Source organism: Anarrhichthys ocellatus, unplaced genomic scaffold, assembly GCF_004355925.1.
Source record: "Anarrhichthys ocellatus isolate YVR2014 unplaced genomic scaffold, GSC_Weel_1.0 scaffold74, whole genome shotgun sequence".
NCBI classification, from domain to species: domain Eukaryota; kingdom Metazoa; phylum Chordata; class Actinopteri; order Perciformes; family Anarhichadidae; genus Anarrhichthys; species Anarrhichthys ocellatus.
This window is the reverse complement of record NW_022280104.1, coordinates 1,054,799-1,069,626: the sequence shown is the minus strand read 5'-3', so window position 1 is coordinate 1,069,626 and position 14,828 is coordinate 1,054,799. Positions and strand designations below refer to the sequence as shown.

General features: G+C 44.5%; 1 protein-coding gene across 1 annotated transcript in view; it reads left to right on the top strand.

Moving 5' to 3' along the window:
* Nucleotides 1–14,828, top strand: part of LOC116397858 (eukaryotic translation initiation factor 3 subunit H) — a 47,156-nt gene that overhangs the window by 12,833 nt on the left and 19,495 nt on the right. Inside the window, exon 3 of the mRNA XM_031873728.1 lies at nt 14,066–14,233. Coding sequence (XP_031729588.1) covers nt 14,066–14,233 — 168 coding nt within the window. The remainder of the gene's footprint in view (nt 1–14,065; nt 14,234–14,828) is intronic.

The window sequence follows — 14,828 nt, the reverse complement described above, 5'->3', positions numbered from 1 at the left end:
TTTTTTTTTTTTCTGTAACTCACTGCAGGTAAGAAAGCTGCCTACGCCATCCTCTCTGACCATTTCCCCATCCTCCTCCTCTGCTACCGCTCGCTATGCTTACATCCTTCCGTACTTTTCTTCATCCCGTCTTGTTTTCTTGTTCTTCCTTCGTTCGGCACCTGCTTGGTCTTCTCCCAAAGGGGGCTGCCAGGCCCCCCTTCTTGGGCTTCAGTGAGGCGTCACATTGGCTCAGTGGACAGTTGTCACACTGGTGGAACAAACACATTTTTAATGGGACTTGTTAGCAATGTGTGCTGATTTCAGTAATTAGATGGCCCCCCTCGACAACACTCGATGGTCTTTTTGTTGACCGCGGAGCGTTTCGTTTGGACATTTGATTCGACAACATATTTCAAAGCTGTAGCTATTCCGGTCCTAACAAGACGCTTAATTAAAAACGAGCATGGGAAGTTGCTCTTGATGTATAAACAACTTGTAGTCCTTAATGAGGTTGATTTTGCTGATTGGCACCCTCTTTTCACTTTATTTGTTTGTTTGTGTCACTCTCGCTGCCACTGTTTGAATTACTCGGCAAACCAAGTAACCGCACAACTTCAGATTGAAGTGAAATTGATTGGGCTGCGAGATAGCCGAAAAATGGCTGCGGACGCTAAAGCACTAAAAGGAAGAAGTAGAGCAAGTCCTTCAAAAAAATCCCAGGATTCAGTATTATAGAAACAATTGTGTCTTATTAGGGACACAGAGCATGTTAATAAGATCTCAGTATGTGCTTTCATTTACACATTTAGCGATTTCAATGTGATATTCGTAACATTTTTGGGGAGAAGTTACCAAGCAGCATCGGCAATACCTTGTGTGTGCATCAGGCGACAACCTTTGGGTCTAAAAAGTGAAGAAACAAGCTCCGATTTATTACCTCGGTAAACATGAATTTATGGTCTCAATCGCTAGTTCAAAACAGCATGGTGTCTTCTTGCTACCTTTGGGGTGGGACAAATTGCATTTGCACCATTTATCTCACCATACGATGAAATCACAACGGTCCCAACAAAGCTCTTGCCAACGTCAACCTGAGCAGAGGCCTAATGACCAGAATAAGTGCCATAGGTGGTTGTGAGGGGAGAATTATATTATCTGTGTAATTGTATGCAAACCCTTTGCGTTCCTCTTTATTACTAATCTGTTTATGGTAACGCCCAATAAAACACAACCTCATGAAGAGAACTTATTTATGCAGATTGTTCTCCACTACTCTTCATTAGCTTATTCAACAAAGGTGGGGAAAGAGTGGCATGTATGAAGGAGCCTCCACTCCCTGTGAAGTCTTTTTGTTCTGGAAGAAAATGTTCTTCATTTTTAAGTTAAATGCGCTGATCTGGTGCAGTTTGAGAGCAAAATATAGAAGCTGGATTGATGAAGAACGTTGTGCGCTTGTTCTAGCAGTGGTGGAATGTAACTAATTAACTAGACATCAAACTAACTAATAACATCACTTATGGCCACATTCCATTTGCCGGTGCTCCAGCCCACTGGTATGGTTTACTGGAAGCTGAACAGAGCAGTCATCAATGACCTTGGTTACACCTGTGACGTTCATTCTGTTAATACTGAGAAAAGTACCTTTTCATGCCTCTTGCTGCCACATAACTCCACAGCATAGTTAATCCACTGCAATGTTGAACAGTTTGCAGGTTTTTTTTTTTTCTTCCTCTATTGCCTCTGTCAGCCATACATTTTGTGGCCAAAGAGTTCAATTTTTGTTTCATCAGTCTGCAGCACTTTGTTCAAAAAGGCCTCTGCTTCATCCTGAGTGTTGTGTAGCATACTAAAGGCAAGGGTGCCCTTTGATGGCGCTACAATGTAGATCATTGTAGTGCAAGCGACATAGTACGAGGAGTGTGCAATCTAAGATGCTTGCATTGACATAACATGCAATAACGATGTATACCATTTATTATTTACGTGGATGTAGCGCAGGGGCTCAAACCAAGTGTTGTCTTATAAATGAGATGGACTGTGGCGCATTCAACGATTGTTAGTTTAAAGAGAATACTGCGGCTGTGCATTTGTCTCAGTAAAGCAAAGGCTACATCCACACAATACTTTCTCATTCTAAAGGAAAGCGTTCAGGTACCGTTTCAGACATTTGTTTATCAAACAACGTCGTAAAACTTTACTTTGAAACTGGACGGTTTCAAAGTAAAGTTTCACGATGGTATGGGTCAAGAAATTTGGTCAACACGCGTCTCACTCGTTCCCCCGCGTTTTCCTCAGGGGTTCTAAAACACCACAATAGTGTTGACGTCGCAAAAGTTATGCGTTTGAAAAAAGTCTCCACGCCATTGACAGACAACATAACGCCTTAAGTAAGGCGAGTACTCCGTCTATAGTTGTCATACTAGTACTTGTGTTGGGTGATCTATTTAAATACTTGGCATTAGCTCTGTGAAAGTGACATTGGTGCACCACAAAAGCAAAAATGACAGCAAATGCTGGGATCAACCGCCAAGTGCACTGAAAGGAGTGCCTGCCTGAGTTACTGATGCATCTCCCCTCGTCATTCTAAAGCCTGTTCACTGTGTGTTTAGGATTCAGCACAAAAAAAGCAACTTTCTGTGGAGAATTTCCCTTCAAAACTGTAGCATAAATACAAATTAAACTTTTATTTGATTTGATTATTTTCTCAGATATGAGTTTATTATAGGCAATTCTCATCAGCCTGGCTCTGCTCGTTGGATAACGTTTTGCTATCTAGCTGCGTTGCTAAACTCTAAGCTACTGTCAATGTCTTCCTCTTTTCCCACCTGGTTTCCAGACGTACACATTTTAAAATATCTTTGCCTAATGTTCTCCTTGTCGGAAATACTAAAATGTGATGGGCCGTTTAGGATGAGACCATTAATTATTATTCATTTTTTTTCGGCGGCTAACTAGGGAGCTTGCACTATGACGGAGGAGAGCCGAGCCCCACGGTGGAGGGAGCTAGTGTTTAACTCTGCTGTGTCTGTGGCTGGCAGGAAAGCTGCAGCATCTGTTTCAGATTCGTTTGGCTCTTCATCCGTCATTGTCCATCCAATGGTCCTTGACACCTCCTCTGAATATTCTCCTCCTCTTGAGATTGGAGATGATTGCAGTCTCCTTACCTTTCATCCTTTCTTCCCTTTTATTATTCATAAGCTAGCTAACGTGCCCCTTGTGATATCACAGAAAACCCAATTGCAAACGGACGAAGCCAGTCTGGACTACACTTGGCCAAGAGTTAACTTGTTTCTCCATCTGTATGCAGAGTTCAAAGATGCTCCTCATTGTTGGGAACCAACACACTGCCCGTTAGTTTGAAGTGTGTGACGAGTGCGTTTGCTACTTCTGAATAAAAAGGCATTACTTTTAGATGCGGAGCACCACCGTCATAAAGCTTAAGTTTGTTTTTTTTTGTTTCAATCCCAAAAACGAGTTTCTCTCTCGGTGGTAATAGTGAAGCGGTCCCCAAAAACTAAATTCTGTGCTTCGGTTCTGAAGGACTGAAGATTGAACACGAGGAAAACAATGCAGGTTGGGACTTGAAACTCCTCACGTGTATTTTGTTCCTACTTTTGCCAGAATATCGATATTTGCTGGACAAGGAAACGAACATGCTGAGAAGTAAGTGTCCACTGAAGTGGATGTTCGTAAAAAAAATTAAAAAAACGTAATCTTCTTAAACCGAGGCAAAGGAAGTGAAAACACAAACATAACTAATTAAGGCCAATTACATCAGCGGTCTCCAGTGGGGTCTGCGAGGTTAGTCTGTGGGTTTTTTTCGGAACTTTAATTGTAGTCCGTGGCAGACATTATCACGTTGGGTTAATTGAAGTCGGGGATTTAAAATGCCTCTGCCATAATCTCTCCACTGTACATACACGTGTGTGTGTGTGTGTGCGTGTGTGTGTGTGTGTGTTTTCTAAAAAAAAAATTGTCCCTCCTGTCCAGATAAGGTCTTCCTCGGGGTTAGCCCTTCAATAGATCACTCCACCTGCCCCAAATGGGAAATTGATTTCCTCCATTTCCCCGTACTCTCCCTCAGTGAGGCTAATTAGAAATCACTTGACAGCCCACCTTTAGGGGACACGTATAAACATTGAAGATATCATGTGCACTGTTATGTATCATGATCTTGGGGTACTTTACTTTCTCCCAAGTGCTTAAAGATTCTTACTCCGTCTTTTGCTCCTTGCTGCCATCCCCCCGTCTCTCACCTCCCCTCTCTCTATCTGTCCCTCTGTCACTGTAGTGCAGATCTGAGACCAGCTGTTAGCAGCGAGCTGGGGCGGTATCTGCTTTTGAATGCTAATACGTAATAAATCAAGAGTGTGGGTCCCCTGGGGGCCGTCACCATCGCCATCAGTTCCACTGTTTTATTCATCTGCTCCTTTGTCTCATCACGATTCTGCCCCACATTAAATTTTGTGTGTGGACTGTGGAAGGAGGGGGGGGGGCTGCTGCTGCTAATCCAGGTGGGCTGTAGGGACGAGGGGGAGGATGAAAGGTAAGAAGGAGTGAACGATGTGACAAGAGTGGGAGAATTGGAGAAAAGGGCTGAGGTTTGAAGTGTTGGGGTGGGGAGATGAAAAAAGAGAACGCTATGAGGGCAAATTTAGAGCAACACAGCAAAAGGGTGAGAGATGGGGCAGGGGGGAGGAAAGGGAAGAAAGATGGACGGCAATCGTAAACGGCTCTGAGAGAGATGCCGGGCCAAAGAAATGGTCGGAAAAATGTTGAGGAAGAAGAAAAATGGCGATGATGAGCAAATGGGAGAGCTCGAGAGAAAAGGGAGACGGTCGACAACCATTTTCATGACATGTGATCAAAGAGGTGGTGGAGTGAACAAATGGAACTCAGCCACTGTGGGAGACAACTGAACACCAGTCAGAATTGTAGGAGTTTAATTCCTCCTCTCTCTCCTCTCCGGTGCCTTTCCCAATGCACCGATTGTTGTAACTTTTATTAAAACGGATACGTGACATGACATGGTAAATCTACAGCTGAGGGCCGCTTTAATTCAATAAACTCAACAATATAATCATGCTATTTTCAGCAATTTGTTGTTCTGGATTAATCATCCTAATTGTAACTGTGTTCATAATGTGACTTTGTGAAACAGAACAGACCTGGTTTGCGTCCCTAGGGCCCAATGCAATCCGTTAAGCAGCTTGCTCGTTAATGAAACCAAAGGCTATTCATTTTCAGAGCGGCCGATTGGCGTTACGTTATCGCTCACGTCGACCAATTGTGTTTCTTTATCACTCGCTGACTCGAGGACATACTTCAGCATTTTTAGGGCTACATATATATTGATATGCCATTAAAAAGTCAAAATACCTCCCATCCCCCATGTAGAACGTGTATTGGCAAGTCGATCAAGTAGATTTCTTTTGACTTTGTCTCCCATTTAAAAAGATGAACTTGGATACGTGCACATGTGGAGCAAACGGTCGCACCTTACTTCCCCATCCACACGATCTCCACATTCCAACTGTAAAAACAAAGCCCTGTGACAAGCGCCGCTGTCACATGTGCATATGGTGAACTCATCCGTGTGTCATGCACACAAAGCAGCTGCTTCTCTGCGCTATCACTATCGTCGGTGTGTGTGTGTGTGTGCGTGCGTGCGTGCGCGTGCGTGCGTGCGCGTGCCTGTTTGTGGCCTAGCGCGCCTGTTTGTATGTGTGTGCACGTGCAAATGGAGGCAGCTCTCCGCAGGGCTTGCTGAACTAAGATTAATTGCACCTAATCCACTGTGCCAGGTGGAACATGGACTGCGCTGGGTGCACACACACACACGCACACCCCATTATAGCCTCGCTGCTGAGAATTAGCCTCGTGCTAATTCCCGAGACCCCGGACCAGACCACAACTCGATACCACCATTTACTTCTCGACAACTGGCGCATTTATCACCGTTCCCTCCTTCTGATGGACGAAATGCCCCGACAGGACAAGCTATCTGCTCTCTCACATCAGCAGCAGCTGACCTTGACAATGCGGAGATAGAAAGTGTTTGTTCTCTTTTAGAGGTAGAAGGTAAAGAACGTGCTTGAATGTAATGTCTCTGACTGTGGTACCCAAGAAGCAGCTTGTCTGTAGGAACACCTTTCACTGAATATGCGGAAGTGAGACGAGATCAGCAACGTGTTTTGTGAGGTGATGTTAATAATTAGCAACAGCAATGAACAGTCATGATGTTCATTTGTGGGTTTTTTCTTTGCGTAGTCAGCTGTACAGTAAGAATATCCTGAAATACAATCCTGTTTATTAAAACCATAGCTAGCTACTAATATGATATTATAATCCTTTTAGAATTATCACTAATGATTGATATGACATGTCAGATGTCATAGGTCTGCTTTCCCTTGTGCCGTCTTACACACGCTCACACACACAGTTGTGTGCTCAATTATCAAATAGCATTCACAGATGAAAGACAGGCAGATGCCTTCCATGTACCTTTTGCACTTTCTCCTTTCTCCCCCAGCGTCACCTCCTTTCACTTCTCCTCTATTTCTGTCTCTTGGGTATGTCATAATGATGTTGAGTGGTAGACCTCATTAATCTTGTGACTGTGTTGTCATGCAGATAATGCATCTACATCAATGCTTCCCTGCATTGTTTTTCCCCCTCATGTACCCACTCAGTCCTGTTGGATGAGCTCAAGGGCCCCTTCAACAGCGCCGCTGGCCTGTTTGTTGTTTGTCTAAAATGTGGTCACTGTGAGTTGACTTTGAACTGGGTAATGCAACACTACTGATCTATATGTACCCAATCTATAGAATCTTCTTTCAAATGATATGAGTACCCTTGTTTGAGAACCCCTGGTGTGCACAATAAGAACCTCTGAACATGGGTGGTTCTATTGTCTGCGGTTCATTTTCTTTTCTTAGGGTTTAGCTTACCTTGCATGGCAGCTGGACTCTCGCGATGGATTCTACCAGATGTGTGTGTTTAGCCGTGACCGGACCAATCGGCGTCCTGTGAGGAGCTACTGGCTGCTATGGGCGTGGCTTAGGTGTGTGTGTGAAACGACACAGAGAGCAAATATCGGCACTGAAGGCTTTTTCTCACTGTGTTTCCGCTCTTCTCCTGACTCACTTCGGCAATAGTTTCGTTGACAGATGGTTCATCCGGTCACCTGCCAAATATTTTTTGAAAGTGCATGCTTTCTTTTTTTTCTTTCCCCAAACAGCTTCCAGTGACTGCCGCTCAGATGGTTCTGTGTAACAGACCATCTGGTGGGTCAGGTTAGGGTTTAGTGTGAGTTGGTGAGTTTGAGAATCTATAATCTCTATACTTTTCTCTCAGCTGTGCGCTTTTTCTGTAACGGTTCACCTCAAGGGTGCAGGGTACCGACGCTGCTGTGTGCATTCGGTGAGTTCAGATCTTGAGTGTCCTTGAGAAAAAACTTAATTTCCTCTTTCCCCCCTTTCTGTTCATTGTGGAGATATTGTTTTCACTCTCTAACCTGATGACATTTCAGTCCACAAGGATGGAGCTTTCCCCTCAAAAATGTATTATATTGACCCCAAAAATGCACAGGGCATCAATGAAACAGTATGTGTTCAGAGGGTTGAGAACATTACGGTTCACCAGTGATGTGATGAACTCGGTAGAGCGGAAAAAATGCAATAATATCATCGGGAGTCCTCCGCTCCTGTTTAGGGACTCCCGAGGAGTAGCGCGGTCGAAGGAGGCTGAGTAAAAAGCAAAGCAGCAGTGGAACTACAAGGCAGAACAGGCAGCTGGTCTCAAGGCCTTCAAACGTCAAGATTTACTTTGTTCTCCAAACTAGAAGATACCAGAGGTGGTGTGTTGTTTTGTTGTATAAGAGGTAATGTCAAGTGAGGTGTGTTTTCTTTGTAGAATGCTTAACAGGATTGTCACGGAGACTTTTAAAGCAAACTGAGGAAACAAAATAAATGTGTAAACACAGAGACTGTAAGAACCACTCTCTCTTTATATCTTACGAAGCAGCTTGGGGTTTGTGTCGAGGTTGTCGGCAATGGGTCAAGAAGGTGGACTCATTAACTTATGGCCTGATGTGCCGAGTCCTGAGGGTGAGGTGGAACTACACGCTTCTCCACTCGGCAGAACGCTGGTAGACTATGGTGCCTTTAGACTGTAATGCACCTAAACATTTGTTTTCCCTCTCGGGCTCTGAAGTATTTATGACGTGCCAAGATGAGCATGCTTTGCTGGCACCACTGGCAAAATATGAGGAATTAGTTATTTAGAGCAGCCTGTAAGGCCAGCAGTCTTATCAATCATCCAAAAATGGCCGTCGTTTTTGTGTTTTTCAGTGTCAACTTTGAGAGGATGTTGATGGGTCAACGCAAAGTCAAAATGTATTTTGTATGTGCAGGGTAAGCGAGGGAGGAAAGCCAAGCCGTCTTCTTGACTTTTCCCATGCTGACCACAACCACTACTCTTTAGAGTGCACTTCAATCACCGCTGTATGTTTCTGTTCTGAAACCAAGCCTTGAAAAAAAAAATGTACCTACATTTCTCCTCGCCATTTCTCTTAAATTGTCCCTTTTATCCGTGATGGATTTAAAGCTCCTCATTCTACCTTTTATTACCTAAGAGAGAATTCTCATGAAAATGTAATCAGGTTATTTTTGGATGGAGGTCTGATTGGGTCGTCTAACCTCATTTTAAGCAATTCAAAATTTCCATTCACCAAACGGAGGAAGTAGAGGAGGGAAATGAAGGGTAAAGGTAATCTAGCTCACCAATTTCCGACCTCTGACATTATTTTATTTATTTCATATTATTCATCTGCTCAACTTGACGTGTGTGTGTGTGTGTGTGTGTGTGTGTGTGTGTGTGTGTGTGTGTGCGTGTGCGCGTGTGCGTGCAAACTGCAGCAGGCGAGGCCCAGTCAGCCAGTCAAGGTGGTGATTAGAATGGGTTGTGACACGCTGATACGTGCGTCCTCACATTCAGAGACATGTACACACTCACACACATCTTGCTGCCTGCGCTGAGATGTTGTGGCCTGCAGCAGCATGCGAGGTCTGATGCAGTTCACCTCTTGTGTCATTGAGTATTAGAGTATGGACTATCTGTCTGGTTCATTGCGCGCACACACACACACACACATATATGCACACACTGGTAGTGCCGTGTTGATTATGACTCTTGACCTCATTGCCCAAGGTGAGGAGTTTTGCTCCCAGCTGATAAATACCTCCACTCTACCATACAGAGATGCACACGCTCACTTTAGATGTACAGCTTGCAGTACGTGGCATCCTCGGGCTTCACGCATCTCACACTTTCTCTTTCCCGTTGCGCTTTCCAGACACATAAGAGCACGCACACACACTCACCCCTCTGCTCACAAACACACACCTGCTCTCCCACATTTTGCACCTTCACTCAGAATCACGTCCTGCTTCACTATTCTCTCTTGCCCTATTTTAAATACACTTTTATTTTGTCTTAGTCTTACGGCCCCTGTCCTCTCCCTGAGACAGACACGCACACAATCAAGCAGCGCGAATGGAATGGGCAGACCCATTCCCTGTCTGGCCTCAGGACCCAGATTGATAGATGGGAGCGGAGGCAGGGCAGCAGAAATGAATGAGGAATAGCAAACGGTGGCGCATGCTCCCACCTCTGCGCCTTGATGATACTGTGAAATTGGCTATTCTCTGGCTTATGCTGTCGTTAATGTCCACACAATGTTAACGGCTGTCTTTGTAATGTGACAACTGGGAGCAAGATGGGGTTTTTGCTTTTTTCTTCCCCAACAGAAAATAGAGAGGGCTTGTCATGCTGGGACCTACGTTTTTTAGGATGGTTGAGTCTCACCCTGGACAGGACATGGACAGAATCCAGATGTCTAAGGTATTGTTGTAATTTGAGCACCCTCCTCCCAGGGCTGTCACCCATAGTGGCTGCTAACGTAGTTAAAGAATGGGAGAGAAGGAAACGCACAGATATCAAGCTGATTTGCTTGTATTGCAGATTAACATCCTTCATTGTGCTAAAATATCTGCTGATATGACTCGTTTATTTGTCAGAACGTGCGCTCTGATCATCGGTGCACGGCTTTCTTTAAGTTGCACATCTGTGAGCTACCCTGTCAGCAGCTGGATTCCTCTGTAGTTGGACAGAGGCTTTGAAGCGTCACTTTTAGGTCACCTCCCCCTCAATGGGAGCTGAAATAGCAGAGACCTTCATTCATGTCCCATCGCTCAGATTACCTTGACCAGAACACGGACAGCTGTCCCATCACACTCTCTGGCCATAAGAATACAAAAGAGGCCGACGCGTTTGTCTTCTCTCTCTCCTTGTCATGTATGAATGTCTGATTCTTGAGGTCATAGTCGTTCTTTAATGTCTTCTACAATTTACAGCTTCTTTTTTTTCAAGCACAAAACAATAAGTCAGCCAAGAGACTATACTGCTATGAATACAATTGTTTTATTTACACCTACCCTTTTTTGAAACCAAATATCCTGAGAGTTCTCCGGAGGTTTGTATTGTGGAGCGTGCCTACACGTGTATACCCACCCACGTCACGGGGGTCGCACAGTTTGTTTTGCCATCTTCTTTCACAGCGGTTGTTCTTTGTTTTTTGAAACAAACAAGGTAGTGATCCCGTGGCATTCACAAGGCTCTGTGTTCTGTATTAGATCTGCGCTGGATAAGCTGGCTGGCTTGCCTCCGGCTTGTAGTCTCACTCAGACACATCTCGGTTCAGCCGTCGGTCTGCACGTCGGTCTGTGTCTCCCGTCTATCTCCTCCTGACCTGGGTATAGCGCGTAGTAGTTTGTTTGCCTGTCTGCTGGAGTATGGAAGCTGAGTGTCATCCAGATAATAAGAGTACAAGTCAGTCTCCTTCAAAGAAACATTCAATCTCCTGTTTTTTTTTTTCATATATTTTGTGTGCTGTAGGATTTCATGCAAATTAAGTTACAGAAGTGTACAATCTATGGAAGTGTTTTAGCCAACTCTTTTAGTGGTCTTCATACAGTACAGAAGGATAATTCATTACAATACATATTTGGCGCTTTCATTTTTCCTCAGCATCGGTTTCGAGTAGTATCGGTTTTATAAATGTCTATTTTAGAGTTAAAATTAAATCAAAGTGTAACGATTAATGGGTTTACAATATTAATTTAAAGCCTCTAAATTGCTGCATGCCTACGGCCATTTTTTTCAGTAGAGTTAATGCAGTTAAACGCAGATATCCAAATACAGTTGAACCTCAATTATCAGCCTAACCATTTGGCTCAATCAGCTGGTTCTCTAACAAATTGGGAAATGATCTGCTGAGAGCGACACGTTTGGTTTCCCTGCAGAATAATCACTCATTTCAGCCAACAGTCTCTTGTCTCTTTGTGTGGGCACTTGGTAGCTTTCGGCGGCTCGGTTGACCCAGCAGCTCGGGGAAAACACTCGCGTAGTCTCATGTTCTTTGAATTTCTTTGGAACCTACTCTGCGCTTTTTGAAATTTTCAGCACTTGAGAAGTGACATCATAAACTCTGTCTTTTCACAGTCCAGTCAGAGTGAACCAAAACGCAGCTTCTCATTTATAATACAGAAACCATCTTCAAAGTCTTTGTGAAGTCAGATAAGCAGGTTTATAGAGACGCAAATCAAAAGATTGCAAGTTGTGCATACTACCACTTGCCAAGAAACTGTCAGTTAACGAGTTCGCAGCTGCAAAATCTGTTTTTCTTCCTCCATCCGGCGCCGTCATCTGATGTGACGTAGTTCAAAGCGAGGAAGAACTACAGATGTTTTTCAGCTTGGATTTCTGATCTCCGCCTCTGGGGAGCTGGGGGAGCGCATGCTGTAGACGCTGCTTACCAACAGAACTTCCTAAACCTGTTGTAAGGTCCATTGTGTACATAAAGTGAAAAAAACTAAAACGGTTCTCTTAGTTTGAATTGCAAATAAGCTACTTTTCCCATAGTGAAAATTGCATCCCATTAACGGTCGAGGATACATTTCACGGTGTTTTGACTAACTCAGATGTTCATATTTATTTGAGCTGAAGTACACGGCAAAGGAAAAGCACCCGCATAATGGCTGCGGGTGCTTTGGCTGTGCAGACAGTTATGACCAGTGAGGACCCCGGCCGCTACAAGCACTCACATATTGCATCCTGGTAAATGGAGGCTCTGCCGACACGGCTCCGCGAGCAGGAGAACTGTATTTCAATGCTGATTGGACACCCACATAAAAGTTTGTTCTTTTAACTGCAACGACCACAAATTCTGCTGAATATAGATGGATTGAGTATGATAATAATGTGAACACCATGCAAAGTAAATACTGTTAAATTAAACGAATTAAAGACATAAAAAAAAGACAGTGACGGGGTGAACGAAATGAAGCGCCCCTCTTTGATGTGTAGGGTATGGATACCAACTTCCCTCTGACCCGCTCCCATGTTTTTATTCTCACCTACTTCTCATTTGTCACAGTAGACTCACAATTACAAAGAAGACACTAAGAAGTATACTCTACACACATACCTCTGGTGGTGTTTGCTACTACGCTTGAAAATCACAGCTAACAAACACGTGTACACACACACACACACACACACACACACACTGTTAGACACCGGCTGACACCCTTCCCTCTGTGGTTTGTCACAAGAGTTGCTACACGGTCCGCAATCTTGCTCTTCCCCCTGATAACACCCAATCTTCCTGAATTCCTTTCCTTGCTTCCCATCTCCTCCCCCTATTTTATCCCGTTAATCTGCTCTGCTCTGCTTTTATCTCTGACGTCAATCACTAAATAAAAAAAGGCTGGATTGGTGCAGCCACTCCATCCCGGCATGGACAGGCCGTGAATAGGGCCTCTTTGTCCGTCTGTCCCCATCCAGTGTTCCGATCCAGATGTTCTGCGTTTTATTGTCGGCACCTCAGCGCTGCCCTTCGTCTCCTCATGATGCACTCCTGCAGGGGATGAATGTGTAATTGTGGGCAGACCGTTGTTTTCAGCGTGGAGTACAGCAGAGGCAGTGGAATAAAATGACAGCGAGTGGGGAAAAAAGTGTGGGTGTGCTTGTGGGAGGTTGGTTAATGACTAGATAAGTCAAAGCGAATAAACCCGACTATGTCTCATGCGTGACAGCTCTCTTTGTGAGTGCCGCATGTACTGTGACGAAATTAAATGTTCACGTGTTTTTGACTGAACTCACTCCTTGCTTTACATAACATCACCACCAGGGGTCAAATTCAGGCAATTAGAAAGAACCCTAAAGAGGAGATTGCATTTTTCTTCACTCAATCGTTCCCATTTCTTCCTCTTCTGTTTATTCCTTTCTCTTCTCCCTCTCTTTCACTTCTTCCTCTCTCTTCACTATCCTCCACCTCTCCATCGTCTTTTGCTCCGTGTCTTTTTCGTCTGCTCTCCGCTTCTCCAGTTTGTTCTTGTTAACAGCCCCAGCAGGAGAAGGATGTGCTCTACAGGCTGGGGTCTAGGGGGCCACAGCTGCCCGATAATACCTGATTTATCAACCTCCTCCAGCCAGCCTGCATGGAGATGCTGTTTTGCTCTCTTGCTTTGGTTGTTTCTTACAGCTGACGCGGCAGCTTGTTTGTATTTCTGGCTGCCCGTCCTCAGGATATGTCTGGTGTAATGAAATGGCTCTCCTTGTGATGCATCTAGCCTTCTCTCCAGTAGCTGAAGCCTGTCTGTGTATCTATCTCGCTATCCCTCTGCCAGGATATATTTTCTGACATAAGGAATGAAAGGGTGACTGGTGGTCCCGGTAGATGTTTGTTTTAGGAATCTCTACCACAACCACTTGATAACGGAAGACAAAGCCTTTGTTTTTCTCTGTTCCGTTGCATTTCTTGTTTGTTTTCTCACCGCCTTCTGTTCGTACACCATGTCCAGTTACAGATGGAGACCAGATACTCAGACTCCCCCCCCCCCCCCCCCCACACACACAAGAAAAATCCCCAAGCTGATTTTAATGAAGTTCATTCTGAATTAAATGTTTTCTCTCTGTCCCATTCCTCTCTCTCTATTTCTACTTCTCTCTCTGCCTCTAGTCCAGTACCAGATGGAGATGATGCGTTCTCTGCGTCACGTCAACATTGACCATCTGCATGTGGGCTGGTACCAGTCCACCTACTATGGTTCCTTTGTCAGCCGAGCGCTGCTCGACTCCCAGTTCAGCTATCAGCACGCCATCGAAGAGTCAGTTGTACTCATCTATGGTAAGTAGACTGGAGAACTACTGGATTTATTTTCACTCACCACTCGAATAAATGATAAACTGTATTTGCAATTGTTAGGACACAAGATAACTACTCGAAAATATCCATAGGTGCGGCCTGTCGCACATCATGTGTTCTCAGTCTTTTTTTGGCCAAATACATTGCAAATACCTGGAAGTAAAAGGAATGCCTAATTCTGTTTGTAATGTTACACCCAGGCAGCAACCTCCGCTTCTGTCAAGTGAAGCCAATGCAGAAGTGCCTTAAACTTACGTTCTTTCTCATGGGCGTCAGGGGGCGGTGACTCTGGTTACAAAAACAAGTCGGGTTGAATGGAAGTTTGAGAAAATGACTCAAGATGGCGTCGGTCAAAATGCCAGAAGTCGAGGCTTGAACTACCTAAAAAATAAAACGCATAAACATTAGTAGGGTATGCAGTTGTCCGTTGTAGGACAAAGTTCAGTCCAGAGGTCTACAGGGGTCCACCGACAGAAGGCAGGGAAACATAGACCGGATTAACAAGGTAGCTGCTAACCGCTAACATGGCGCGTGTTGGCATCGTGTGCCTGCACCTGCTCCACAGTAAAGACCTTTA